This window comes from Solanum stenotomum, chromosome 4 (genome assembly GCF_019186545.1).
Source record: "Solanum stenotomum isolate F172 chromosome 4, ASM1918654v1, whole genome shotgun sequence".
NCBI lineage: Eukaryota > Viridiplantae > Streptophyta > Magnoliopsida > Solanales > Solanaceae > Solanum > Solanum stenotomum.
This window is the reverse complement of record NC_064285.1, coordinates 64,781,379-64,793,630: the sequence shown is the minus strand read 5'-3', so window position 1 is coordinate 64,793,630 and position 12,252 is coordinate 64,781,379. Positions and strand designations below refer to the sequence as shown.

The following is a 12,252-nucleotide window of genomic DNA, read 5'->3' as shown; positions in this document are numbered from 1 at the left end:
CAATTTAATTTTGATTGTAAATTTGAGTCTGAAATCTTTTAAAATTTTTGAAACAAAATTTATATATTCAGAAATTACGTAAAAAAAAAGTAGTATAAATGATTGTCAATTAAAAATATTATCGTAAAATATAGTCTTATTTGAATCTCAAAATTTAAAATGTGTGATATTAATTGAGACGGACGATCATAGAAAGTATTTTATAAGAGACGTATGAAGTTTAAAATGGACAAGTAAAATTCGAGGGGAACACTTATATAAGAAAATGGGCAAGTGAAGCATATTCTTTCTCTAATTACACCAAAATCCATTTCCCCCTTTCGAAATATAAAATTACGCGGTCTCTCACATTTTTTCCTTTTTTTCCTCCTTTCTTTTCTTCCCTGTTTCTCTCTCTTAGTGTTTCTCTCTCTTCTTCTCCTTCCATGGTGATTGATCTGAGAGAACACTGAATAACTTGCAGAATTTTTCTCTTTCTCTCTCTCAGATCTAGGGCATTGTGCTTGCCCTAGCACATTTGAGTTATCTCTCGCCTCGCAACAGACAGGGAGATTGGAGATTGGAGATATACATACATATATCTCGTAAAAATTTGAAAAAAAAAGTATATTGTGTAAAAAAATGGTGACAGTTGATTCATTTGATGCATTTTTGTTTAATGCTAGCAGAGCATTGTGTAGTCCTCTTGCAGTTTTCATTCAGATCCAGGTATTGATTGTTTTTTTCTGCTGCTCGCTGTTTTTACGTTTTTGATTAGCTGTTTTGTTTGGAAAATGAGGAATAAATTGCTTATTGAACGCTTTTTTTCGGGTTTAACACGGTTCAGATCTAAGTATTAGGCTTTAATTTGGCTCAATTTGTTTTTGTTAATTGCTTAAATTTAGCTTACGATATATTTGTTTGATGAAGAATTTCATTGCGTATCTATTGCTGATGAAGAATTTCAATTTGCAAATTGCATGAAGCTGCATTTTCACGTTAAATTCCCATACTCCACTTGTAGGATTACGTGTATGTGGTTGTGTTTGTTGTTGTTGTCTGCATTCACGGTAAATTGCAGCTTGGAAGTTTCTTTTCTGTTAACTTATTATGTTTCTCTTTAGGATTGAGAAGTGAGTTATTTGAAAGTTTTTTTTTAATGGTTGGAATTTCTTATCCGGACTCGGAAAGTGTGAGGAGCATGATCCTGTTACTTCCCTTTCATTACAAGTTCTTCAGTAATCAATAGTTGGATAAGCTTATTTGGCAAGAGCTTAGGCTTGTATGTTCATATGGTTTGCCATTTAAGTAGAAAAGATTTTTTTTTGAAGCAATTAATAAGCTCACATCACATTTCAATGACTCCACAGCTATAACAGAAGGCTTTGTATGACCTTGCTACGCATGACTGCAAGAGGTTGCTCTTCAAAAATCATTTTGTACAGCTTACTTAGTGATAGAACAGAGAAAGAATTCGACAAAAGTAGCTCATTTGTGCTTGTAGCTACAATGTCCTTTCATATTGGATTTAATAAGATAAGACTGATAGATGGATAAACCAAGAAAGTGAATGACTACTATAACATACCGAACAAGGCAGTCATTGTAATATGAAATCTAACGAAGGAAAAAGAGAAATTATTAATGTGCAGATTGCTGAGTGAAATGATTTTAATTTGTCAAGTCATGCTGGCTTATACTATTAAGTGCATGAAGGTTACTACCTTCTTCCCAATTTATATGACCACTTTTCGCTTCTCGATATTCAAACTATGTGAACTTTGATCATATTTTTTTCATCATATTGACATGAGAAGAACGACAACTCATAGTACTTATCACATAGTTTTTGAATATCTGAATTTTAATTTTATAATAGTAGATTGATCTAACCCAATTTAACTTCAAAGAAAAGTCAAATTGACTCTCAAAAAAAGAAAAGTGCCACATTCTATATCTCGTTGTTTGGATGGGAATAAAAAGGTTTGATATGCTTGAAGACAAATGAAACCAGTTGTCTGTTAATGTTTTTTTTTTAATATTTACTGTTAGTGGTTCAAGTTTTGGGTCTTTAGTCCAAGAAATTGAGGAGATTGACGATGCTGTCGCACATCGTATTGGTGCGAGGTGGGTGAAATGGAGGCTCTCTTCCGTTGTCTTGTGTTATAAGAATGTGCCACCAAAACTTAAAGATAAGTTTTATAGACTGGTGGTTCGACCGACTATGTTGTATGGGGTGGAGTGTAGACCAATTAAGAATTCTAATGTACAAAAGATGAAAGTTGCAGATATAAGAATGTTGAGGTGAATGTGTGGGCATATTATGGGAGATGAAACTAGGAATAAAGATATTCAAGATAAGGTGGAAGTGAACTCCGTGGTGGAGAAGATGAGCGAGGTGAGACTAAGATGGTTTGAGTATGTGAAGATGCGTAGATGCCCTATTGAGGAGGTGTGAATAGTTGATAATGGTGGGTGTGAGGCGAGGTAGAGTTAGGGCGAAGAAGTTTTGGGGGAGACGATTAGACATGAAATTCTGCATCTTCAGTTTACTGAGGGCATGACCGTAGATATTAGGTATGGAAGTCATGAGTTAGAGTAGAAGGTTAGTTGAGTTGAGCGCTATCTCGCTTTTCAGTGGGATAGGCTTGGTTGTAGTTTGAAGCACCTTATCTGTTACATCTGTTTTCACTTTTTTACGGTAGTAATATCATTATTCTCTTAGTTTCTTGTCTTCGATTTTCTGTTACCACGTGTGTTTCTTGTGCGTTAGTTATTGGATTATTTTACTATTGTTAGTTTTTTACTGGATGCTTCGTACTACTTTCCTTTTGTTTGCCATGTCTTCTTCATTTCTGTATTTCCTTTCTCAAACTGCTTTGAAATGCTTTTCTTGAAGCTAAGGGTCTATCAGAAACACCCTCTCCACCTCCGTGAGACAGGGGTATGGTCTTCATATACCCTGCCTCCCTACACCCCACTTGTGGGATTTCACTGAGTATGTTGTTGTTGATTTTCCGCTAATCAATGTTTTGCGATGTGTTTAACATGAATAAATCTGTGCATCTGCTAAACTGCTCTGCGTTCTATCAGTGTGTGTCTTTTAATTATTTGATCTGTTACTGGCAAATTAAGAAAACTATAATTCTCATTACACTTTTCTACTTTCCTGTCTTGTTTCTTTATCTATTCTTCTGTTGTTTTTATGGGACTTTGTGTCTGCAGGGATGTTTAATCGTCTTAATCCTGGCTCTTGGATGGGCTTTAGCTGCTTATGTTAGGTATGGGATCTTTTTAATCTATCTTAGAGTTTATGGTGGACAATTATCTTTGCTGATTATTTATAATCAACTTAGGTAATGAATGGATTCTAAGATTAGTGATTTTCATGCAGCTTTTGGTTTCTTTTTGCAGGGGCAGGGAGATTCGACGGATGAAGAGTAGTATGAAAAGTGGAAATAGCTTTGCATTCCTTACATTGGACATTAATGAACTTGAGCATTCAAATCAGGCCAATTTGCCCCGAGTCACAGTTGTAATGCCTTTAAAAGGGTTTGGCGAGCACAATCTACACAACTGGAGAAGTCAGGTAAACGATAAGAAACCTTTTGCCTTGGAGTGGTCTTTGATTTTTCAATTAAGCTGTGTACTTGACTTTATGCTATGGTTTCTTTATGGCATCTTCTCAACTTGAAAATAATCTCAAGGTTGCTGCCTAATTTCTTCTTTGTTGCTTCTGAGAAGCCCACATTACTACATAATGGACTCAGTCACATATTGTTGTGTCTTTTTGTATAGTTCTCTACTGTTTGTATATGGCATGTTTGCCCTTTTATAATGAAAAAAATATACTTCATAAATAACAAAGGTAAATGCTGTCTTTTAGTTCTCCATTTGGTATCTAATTTATATTCATGTTATTTTGGATGTGCGATGAAAATCTTGAGTTGCATGCTCCATTTTTTCTCACTTAGTTCAGATAATTTATACTCTGCTCGGTCTGCTTATGTTCCCTTTGTGAATGGTGCAGATTACGTCTCTTTATGGTGGTCCTTTGGAGTTCCTTTTTGTGGTTGAAAGTACCGCTGATCCTGCTTATCATGCTGTGAAGTGTTTATTAGCGGATTTTAAGGTGTGGTAGTAGGGCTTCTTTTGTGTTCGAAGAGTTGGTTTCTGTTTATATCTTCTTATTGCACACTTCCTCATGATATTGGTTTTCTAAGTTGAGCAAACGAATATCTCCAAAATTGAAGAGTTGGTATTAGTTGTTAGTTTAATCATTGATGTTTGCCTTTGATTTGCATAGCATATTCAGCATTAATTTGATGTTTACTATCATTTTAATTTGAAAAGCCTAATATTCTTTGAGAAAGATTTTGCATAGCAGTAATATTCATTACAATATTTCACGAGAACTGGTTATTGCCTTTGAAACTGAAATATAGGTTTTGTGTTGACGTCCTTGTTATATTTTCATCATTGGACCGATCTTTGTACCCTTTCTTTCCCTTCTCTTATTATTATCTTTCCTTGCCAAGAACCTCTCATTTTGTTCTTCTACTTTGTCTTTCTCGGAATTTATGTTCAACAGTCGCATGTTAATTGGAAATCGACAAAGCAGAGGCATGGGAACAATTTGAACTTTGCAAATAAAGGAATTTGTGAAAACAGTTTAAGACTTGTGATAAAACTTAAAGGGCATAGAAAAGAGCAAAGAAGCAAAATATCCTAAAGAAAAAAAAGGGAAAGAAAGAAAGAAAAGGAGCATGGAAGAAGAATTAGAGGAGGTACTCTAACCAGGGGTCTCTTTGAATCAATATGTCGATGGCTGGATCCATTGATATTTAGTTTTTTCCTAGGATGATAAGCAGCTACATTAGGAATGTCATTATTTTAAAGAACCTCCAAGGTATTCTCTCCTTTCCCCTCTCTCTTTTGTGGGGAAGTAACCGGATTTTCCTATCACCTATCAGATCATCTCTCTAGAAGAAACAATCTCTTCCGCGTTCTGATCATTAAACTTGTGCCCAAATCAAAAGATGGTCATTATTATTTGAAGGATGGAAGTATTTACCTAATTATGTCTTTGATATGACATTTTCCTATGTCATGCAGTTATAATTTTACCTCTGTGTGTCTATGTCAAGCTCATGTGCATGTATACATTGCATTCTTAAACTCATCGCTTGTTTCATATACTGCATGCAGGATGCTGTTGAGGCTAAGGTTATTGTAGCTGGTCTGTCAACAACTTGTAGTCAGAAGATTCACAATCAATTGGTATGCATCATGATTTTATTGTTTACCGTTGGAAATCTTGAGAAGCTCTTTTTTTGTCCATTTTTCTTTATATTGATGAGGCAAACCAATCCTTACCTCTTTTGGAATGGAGGTTACAGTCATTTTTATTACCATTCTTTGCTTTTCTAAGATGGAACAATTTGTTAGCAGAGTTCAATGTTGTACTTTACTTATTGATGCATGAGTTATAAGAGATGATACTCTAAACTTATCATTAAGAGAACTCCCATTCAAATTAAATAATTTAATAAACTCTTAAAATTTCATGGTAGGCCAAACAAACTGATGAAAGGGAAGGCAATAAAGCAAGTAAATGGCTTTTTGTTTCAACTGCCTCTAGACTTCTATAGGTAAAGAAAGAAGTCATCTAGCTGCACGAAAATCCTTCCTATTTCTCTCTGATTCTGTTCTCTTTCGCTCTCTTGCTCTTCTTTCCAATATTCACATTATGATTCTTCAGCTTTTTTTTGAGGGGCAATTTGAATCATTGTTCCTTAGAAGAGTCAGATTGCAGCCAGTTCTTGTTCAAGCTTATATAACCCATTTGTGTGGCTGATGGACATATATTTAAGAGGAGGGACAAGTGTGGCACCAGGGCGGTGTTTGTGAATCAAAATTTAATGTTTGAGTGGTCGCTTAAGATAGATTGTTTTATGAACTAGTACTTCTTTGGTCTTCCTTACCTAAAACGACGGTGTTTTTTGCAGGTTGGGGTGGATCAAATGCACAAAGATACAAAGTATGTCTTATTTCTTGACGACGATGTTAGGTTGCACCCTGGGTCCATTGGGGCCCTTACTACTGAAATGGAGAAGAATCCAGATGTAATTTCTATCCTGAAGCAACCTTTTTCTTTGGCACAGCATGCCAGCTCGCTAATAAAATCTTCATTTCATCTGTTTGGTAGAGATGTCATATTTTGTCTTTATGCTTGCCAGATCTTTATTCAAACAGGATATCCTCTTGATTTACCATCTGGAACTTTAGGAAGTTACTGCATTTATGGATATCACATGGTATGGTGGCATTTATGCCCTTATCTCTATATTTATTGTCTGTCAGGTTCGTTTTTTTTTCTTCTATTTTTGGTAGTTCATCTCTCTGTAATGTGGATAGTGATTTTAGAGTAAGATGGTCTATCAAATATTGGTTGCAGTCTTTGTTTACATTAAATGAAAGGTGTTAGATTAGTGCTTTGGTCACTCAGCTATTTGTTTTTAGTTTTAGATCCTGGTCGACCCAACTTGCTTGGAATTGAGGCTTTGTTGTTGTTGGTGTGTTGTTGGTTGGAGTTTTTATTTTTCCATAATTTTTATATCTTAAGTAAAAGCTGTAGTAAAGACTTTATTGTTGACACACAAATCTTTCAATTTTAGCTTGAAGTTATGAAGTTTGCGCTCTTTGTTATATTAATGTCAATTGAAGTCAGATACAGTGAGCTAGACAACTATATCTATAATTGGTTTTTATGAGGCTCTTTTTGTGTTTATATCTTGTATGGGCATGGACTCTAGCTTCTAAATGGTGTTTCTTGGCCAAGTTGAATCTTCTCCTCTAACTCTGATGGTTTATGAGCTTCCTATAAGATGTGGGATTATGCGTCTATGTTGTCTTTGCATGTCTTTAGTGCAGATGATTTGCTTTATAAAGTTTCCTTTTTAGCTTAGTTTGTAGCTTTGCTGATTTTCTTTACCTTGTCGGTTCATTGCCCTTTTTTTACAGCCATGTTCTATGGGATTTGCTACTGGTGGAAAAACATTCTTTCTGTGGGGAGGATGCATGATGGTTAGTTTTTACCATCACATTTGTTCCCTGTTTCATGAGTACAGCCACATTCTCTATTTGACAAACATTTTACTTATGTAGCATCTGGTTACAAGTTATTTTGTACCTTTTTAATTCCAGATGCATGCAAACGATTTTAGAACCGACCGCCATTGTGTAGTGTCAGGGCTTCGAGATGGGGGCTACTCAGATGACATGACTCTAGCAGCTATAGCAGGTAAAGTTTACCTCCAGTTTCTCATTCCTAAATAAATATTACGGCACAAGAGTTGCAATGCAGCTGGTGCGTATCCCCCTCGCTGCTGTTGTGATAGCCGAAATTCATGGAAAACAGAATTTTGAGTTATTGTCTTATTCTGCAACTTGTGACATTTTAAGAATTGTCCTGACTATGCTTCTCTTCACCTGCAAATATGTATAATGATCTAGTCTTCTCCTCTGAATTTTTGTCTTTTCTCTTTTACGTATTGATATTCTTGTCACTGGAAGATATTTCTCAGGACATATGTAACTTAAATAGTTATGTGCATTTTTTTGTTGCAGTGATTGTTTTGGTATAACTACTTCTGTTGATTTTATAACCCTCTTGGAGATGAATATTGGCCCTCTTATAACCACGGGCACTGCGGTGCTGTGGTACTTCTTGTTTTTAGCTTTATGTGCTCTAGGGACTAGTTGTGAGATATGATTCTTTGCACAATCTTTCTTTTTGGTGGAAACTATTATTTCTTAATTCTTCTTTGGTTTTTGCTACTTTTTCTAGGTGCACACAAGAGGCTCATTACATCACCACCGGTTGCAGTCTTTCCACACCCTCTTGCAACTGATCTTACCTTCCCTAGGTTTCTGAAAAATAGATTAAAATCTTTTATGAAATATTGATATACATGTGATAACTGTTTGCTGTTGGCTCACCTTATACTTGTGTTTATGTATAGATATTGGAATTATTTGAGGAAGCAAACATTTGTACTGGAATCATATACAACAAAGGTTAACTGGATCATGAATCGGGCTTTATTTACATCCCACTGCTATCTGTCTTGGGGTTTTGTATCTCCATACGTCATGGCAGGGATTCATGTGGCAGCAGCACTGAGACATTATCTTAAAGAAAACTCTCTTGAGGGGACAGTCATGACATGTAATGGTGAGCACATTTCTTTTGTGTAAGTAGAAGTAGAGTGCGTCGTGGTAGCCATTTCGGTCACATGTTTTTCCTTTTCCCAGAACTATTACATGCTGGAAACCTTTTCATGTCCTCATTATTTTAGTATAATTCTGATATCATTCTCAATCCTGATATTCGACTGGTTATATACCAGTATACTATTCCCAGTAATTGGAATTACTGTATCTTTGTTTGGGTGGGAGGTGCTACATGAAATGTTAAGTAGCTCATAGTTGTTCTTGAAAATCTGTCTATCCTATTATTAATTTAATGTATTCCTCTTCTTTGAAAAAATAATCTGTTTATGCTACAGTAAAACTAATATTTTTTTATTTGGGAACGGGTTACGCGGTTTCCAGTTATTACTTCTTTGGTTGCATATTTCTTCCTCTTAGATGCACATATTTTTTGTACTTTGTCAGGGTTGTTACTTGTTGCATGCCTTGCCGTATGCACAGTGATTGAACTCCTTTCCATGTGGAACTTGACAAGAATTGAAGTTCACTTGTGCAATATGTTGTCTCCCGAGGCACCTCAACTGTCACTTGCTTCTTATAACTGGTGTCTTGTAAGTTCATTCAGACTTCGCCTATAAACCAAACAGTTTATTTCCGTTTCTTCCACTTACCTTTGAAGATTTGGTATTTTTCATTGACTACAAGATTTCTGCTGAACATAGTCTTGCCAACAAATATAAAATTAAAATGTAGGTACATTGCACTTGAATTAGATAACCACAACTGGTTAAAATGTATTGCTCAAGAATTTTATTTGTTTGTTATATACTGGAAAACAAAGTATTCATATAGTCAAGCCTGACTAGTTCAGAATTGAGGAATAAGCGTTGTACCAATGTGGTTTAAAATAATCAAGATTTCAGTATGAAAATCCTGTATGGTCCTGTTTGCTTTTAGTTTTTTATTTCAATACAAGTCACTAATGTTTAATTGTTTGATGTCTTACTTGAGCAGGTATTCATTGCAATGCTGGTTGACAATTTTTTATACCCACTATCTGCAATGCGTTCTCATCTTTCTCAGTCCATCAACTGGTCTGGCATTCGATATCATTTGAAAGATGGGAAGATATGCAAGGTATCCCTCCTAAGGCACCCTTCTGCTTTCAGAGCAACATTATAATCTTTCATATAAATCTGGTTGTTCTAGGATTCGGAGTTCTCTTTATCCCTCAGACTAATTACTTCAAAGAAAAGCTAGATGTAGCAAAGAGAAATGTTTTCTACTGTGTTGAAACGGAACACTTTAGATACTCAAATTACTTCCAGACGGTTTAATATCCAGTCTTTGTCTTGCACTTACATGTATTAAAAATTCGAGTGTAAACCCCAAAATCATGTTACAAGTGTAAGGTAGGATGTTGAGTCATATAACAACATTCCAAACTCCCATTGTCCTTGGTCTAGTATCTCATGATTATACCGAATTGTCTAGTGAAGAAAATTAAACACGTCGTGAATAACAACAACAGAAATCATCATCTCTCCCTTTTTTTCTTTTGCAGATTGACAGACACAAGCATTTGGTTCCTAAAATTACAGATTTGGCTGGAAAAGATTTGCTTGGAAAACAAGGATCAATACCTAAGGTTGCTATTATTAGTACATTGTCCAGAACTTTAGCTCAATGGAGACAACCAAAGAAATATCACATTTAGATAATATCCAGTCAGTGGTAAATTATGTGATTCTTTTGCTCCCTTGGTATTAGTGACCAAGGATTTGCTTGACCTTTTTTTTTTTTTTTGGGCTTTTTTATCCATTCTGATCTTAAGGGGTACATCATTGATATAGGTTGTAAGTTGTAAGGGTTATTGTTTCTGGCTATTAAATTCATCACTTCATTCTTCTCACTAAGGTCTACCATGCTTTTGGGCTGGTTTTTGTAATTGTAATGTTTATTTGTAAAAAATTAATGTCCATTTCAAAGTTAGTTTAAGATTGTATTTTGGGTGGTGGCTGACCAATAGATAACAAGTGTAAGGTTATGTTGTTTCTCAGTATTAAATTTTATCACTTTATTCTTCTCATTCTAGTGCAAGTTGTGCTGAAATTTCTAGTTCTAATGTTATTTTTTAAAATAAATTTTGCATATCTATTCACTTCGGAACTAGTTTTATTACACAACGTCTGAAGTTAGACTTGACAAACTCTAACTTGATCTTGAAATTTTGGTTTTTGAAATGTTACCAACATAAGGGAGAGGAATGATGATATTTTTGTTTGAACTTTAGGTACATATGGTTGAAGTGTAGCTATTTTTGCGAACCTTTAGGTACATATGGTGTGCACGTCACCGCTCTCTCCTTCCCAGGCTCTTCGAAACAAATCACACAATCATCACCCAAAATACTTTTATCAAGAAAACGTTTAACGATGAATATTGCATCAATGGACACCTCCACTTTTTTCGCGTCCCTTGTTAGACTCGTCATAAAAAATGTCACGTACTTCGCCTATGATATAACATATGATAAAAGTGGTAAAGAAGAAGAAATATTGCTATCTTTATTAATGTTTAATCTTCTTGTGGTGTTTTTATTTGACTAAATACTACGCAAGCGTCTGAGGAGGGAAGACTGTAATAGAATACAGTTTCCATATTTATATTTCTTTGGATGGTAGTGATAGTTGTAGGTAGTAAATTATGGTAATGGTGTGGAGTTGATATATGACAAACGAATATTGTGATTCTAAACTTCTGATTGAGAACGAAATAATAATAGTCTCAAACGGTCTTTATGTATTTATAAGAGTTGAGAAGCAAATTCTAAACCGATTCGACTTGGGAACTTCGAATTTAATTAGGAAAGGTTTAGTTAATTCTGTTTAAATAAAGACCCAAAATAAGTTACTAAAATAAAATAAAAAGTAAAACAAATACCTTTTCCCTTTGAGATGGATTATATTTTTTCTTTTCAATATTTCTCTATATTATTTAAATGTGAACGATAATCCTCTTGAGCAATATTTTTTTTATTAAAGTTGGAATTTTAGTACAAAGAAAATGGGTATTCCTTAACTAATCAAAAACGTTGTTCAAATAATTATAAAAAGAAAAAGCATAATGTAAGTGAGCTTGGAATTCCCAATTTGTTCAAAGTGTTATATTCAATTCAACTATTGAACATATCCTATCAACTATTTGTATCTAGCAAACATAGATTGGGGTGGGAAAAAGAGAAAACGGGAGGAGATTACAAAATGAGAAATCGAGAGTTCAGGTAACCAATCAATCGAGCAACTAAAATAGTTAGATATCTGGGAGATCATGACGACAAATAGGGCAAGAATTGCCATTCTCTAACCATTTTGCTATACAATCCTCATGAAACACATGTGAACAAGGTGTGCACATCACCTTTCCCTCCTTCCCAAGCTCTTCAAAACAAATCACACAATCATCGCTCAAATTATTTTTATCAACAAAACGATTGACGAAGAACATTATACCAACGAACACCTCCACTTTTTCACGTCCATGGTTAGACTCATCAACAACAATGCCACATATTTTGTCTATCACAGCATGGATGATATCACTACGATAATTATCTTCAAACTCCTCTCCCAAATCCTCCATATTTTCTTGCAAAGCATGGTAGAACAAGTTGTATGACATGTATATAGAATGATAATATTCAAGATGAAGTGAATCAGAACGAGTATGTCGATAATATTGGTGCTGTTTAGGTTCATTGGGAAGTTTATACCGATATAGTTCATGTGTATCAAGGTGAAATCAAATAGATAAAAGTGGTAAAGAAGAAGAAATTTTGCTATCTTTACTAATGTTTAATTCTTCTTGTGGTGTTTTTATTTGACTAAATACTACACAAACATCTGAAGAGGAACGACTGTGATTCAAAATAATATCCATATAATATATTTTTTTGATTTTCAACTCGATATGAGAGCAAAGGGTTGTAGGTGTAGGTAGTAATGGTGCGGCGGTTGATGATATATGAAAATAGATGTTGTGATTCAAAACCTTTGATTA

The 12,252-nt window shown here is 34.7% G+C and overlaps 2 protein-coding genes across 3 annotated transcripts; one reads left to right on the top strand and one right to left on the bottom strand.

The window, feature by feature from the left end:
- Positions 1–340: 340 nt before the first annotated feature.
- LOC125862668 (uncharacterized) lies at positions 341–10,282 on the top strand. 2 transcript variants are annotated; one of them, XM_049542790.1, is made up of 14 exons: positions 341–708; positions 3,205–3,260; positions 3,394–3,568; positions 4,010–4,111; positions 5,188–5,259; positions 5,988–6,104; positions 6,219–6,296; positions 7,003–7,065; positions 7,186–7,282; positions 7,829–7,907; positions 8,004–8,215; positions 8,659–8,804; positions 9,208–9,330; positions 9,758–10,282. In XM_049542790.1, the coding sequence occupies exons 1-14, from the start codon at positions 622–624 to the stop codon at positions 9,908–9,910; spliced, it is 1,560 nt and encodes a 519-aa protein (XP_049398747.1). In that variant the 5' UTR covers positions 341–621; the 3' UTR covers positions 9,911–10,282. The 2 variants fall into 2 exon arrangements, with proteins under 2 accessions (XP_049398747.1, XP_049398748.1); XM_049542791.1 differs by having other exon boundaries at positions 600–708; positions 3,374–3,568.
- A 1,223-nt stretch (positions 10,283–11,505) lies between these two features.
- Positions 11,506–11,835, bottom strand: LOC125861668 (E3 ubiquitin-protein ligase AIP2-like). Its single transcript, XM_049541521.1, has one exon. The coding sequence runs from the start codon at positions 11,833–11,835 to the stop codon at positions 11,506–11,508; it is 330 nt and encodes a 109-aa protein (XP_049397478.1).
- Positions 11,836–12,252: the final 417 nt, after the last annotated feature.

Bases quoted from the DNA above. Each gene is read 5' to 3' on its own strand.
- LOC125862668 (XM_049542790.1), top strand. From the start codon at position 622: ATGGTGACAGTTGATTCATTTGATGCATTTTTGTTTAATGCTAGCAGA. The intron at 8,805-9,207 runs GTAAGTTCATTC...TTACTTGAGCAG, and splicing joins CTTCTTATAACTGGTGTCTT to GTATTCATTGCAATGCTGGT. The intron at 9,331-9,757 runs GTATCCCTCCTA...TTTCTTTTGCAG, and splicing joins AAGATGGGAAGATATGCAAG to ATTGACAGACACAAGCATTT.
- LOC125861668 (XM_049541521.1), bottom strand. From the start codon at position 11,835: ATGGAGGATTTGGGAGAGGAGTTTGAAGATAATTATCGTAGTGATATC.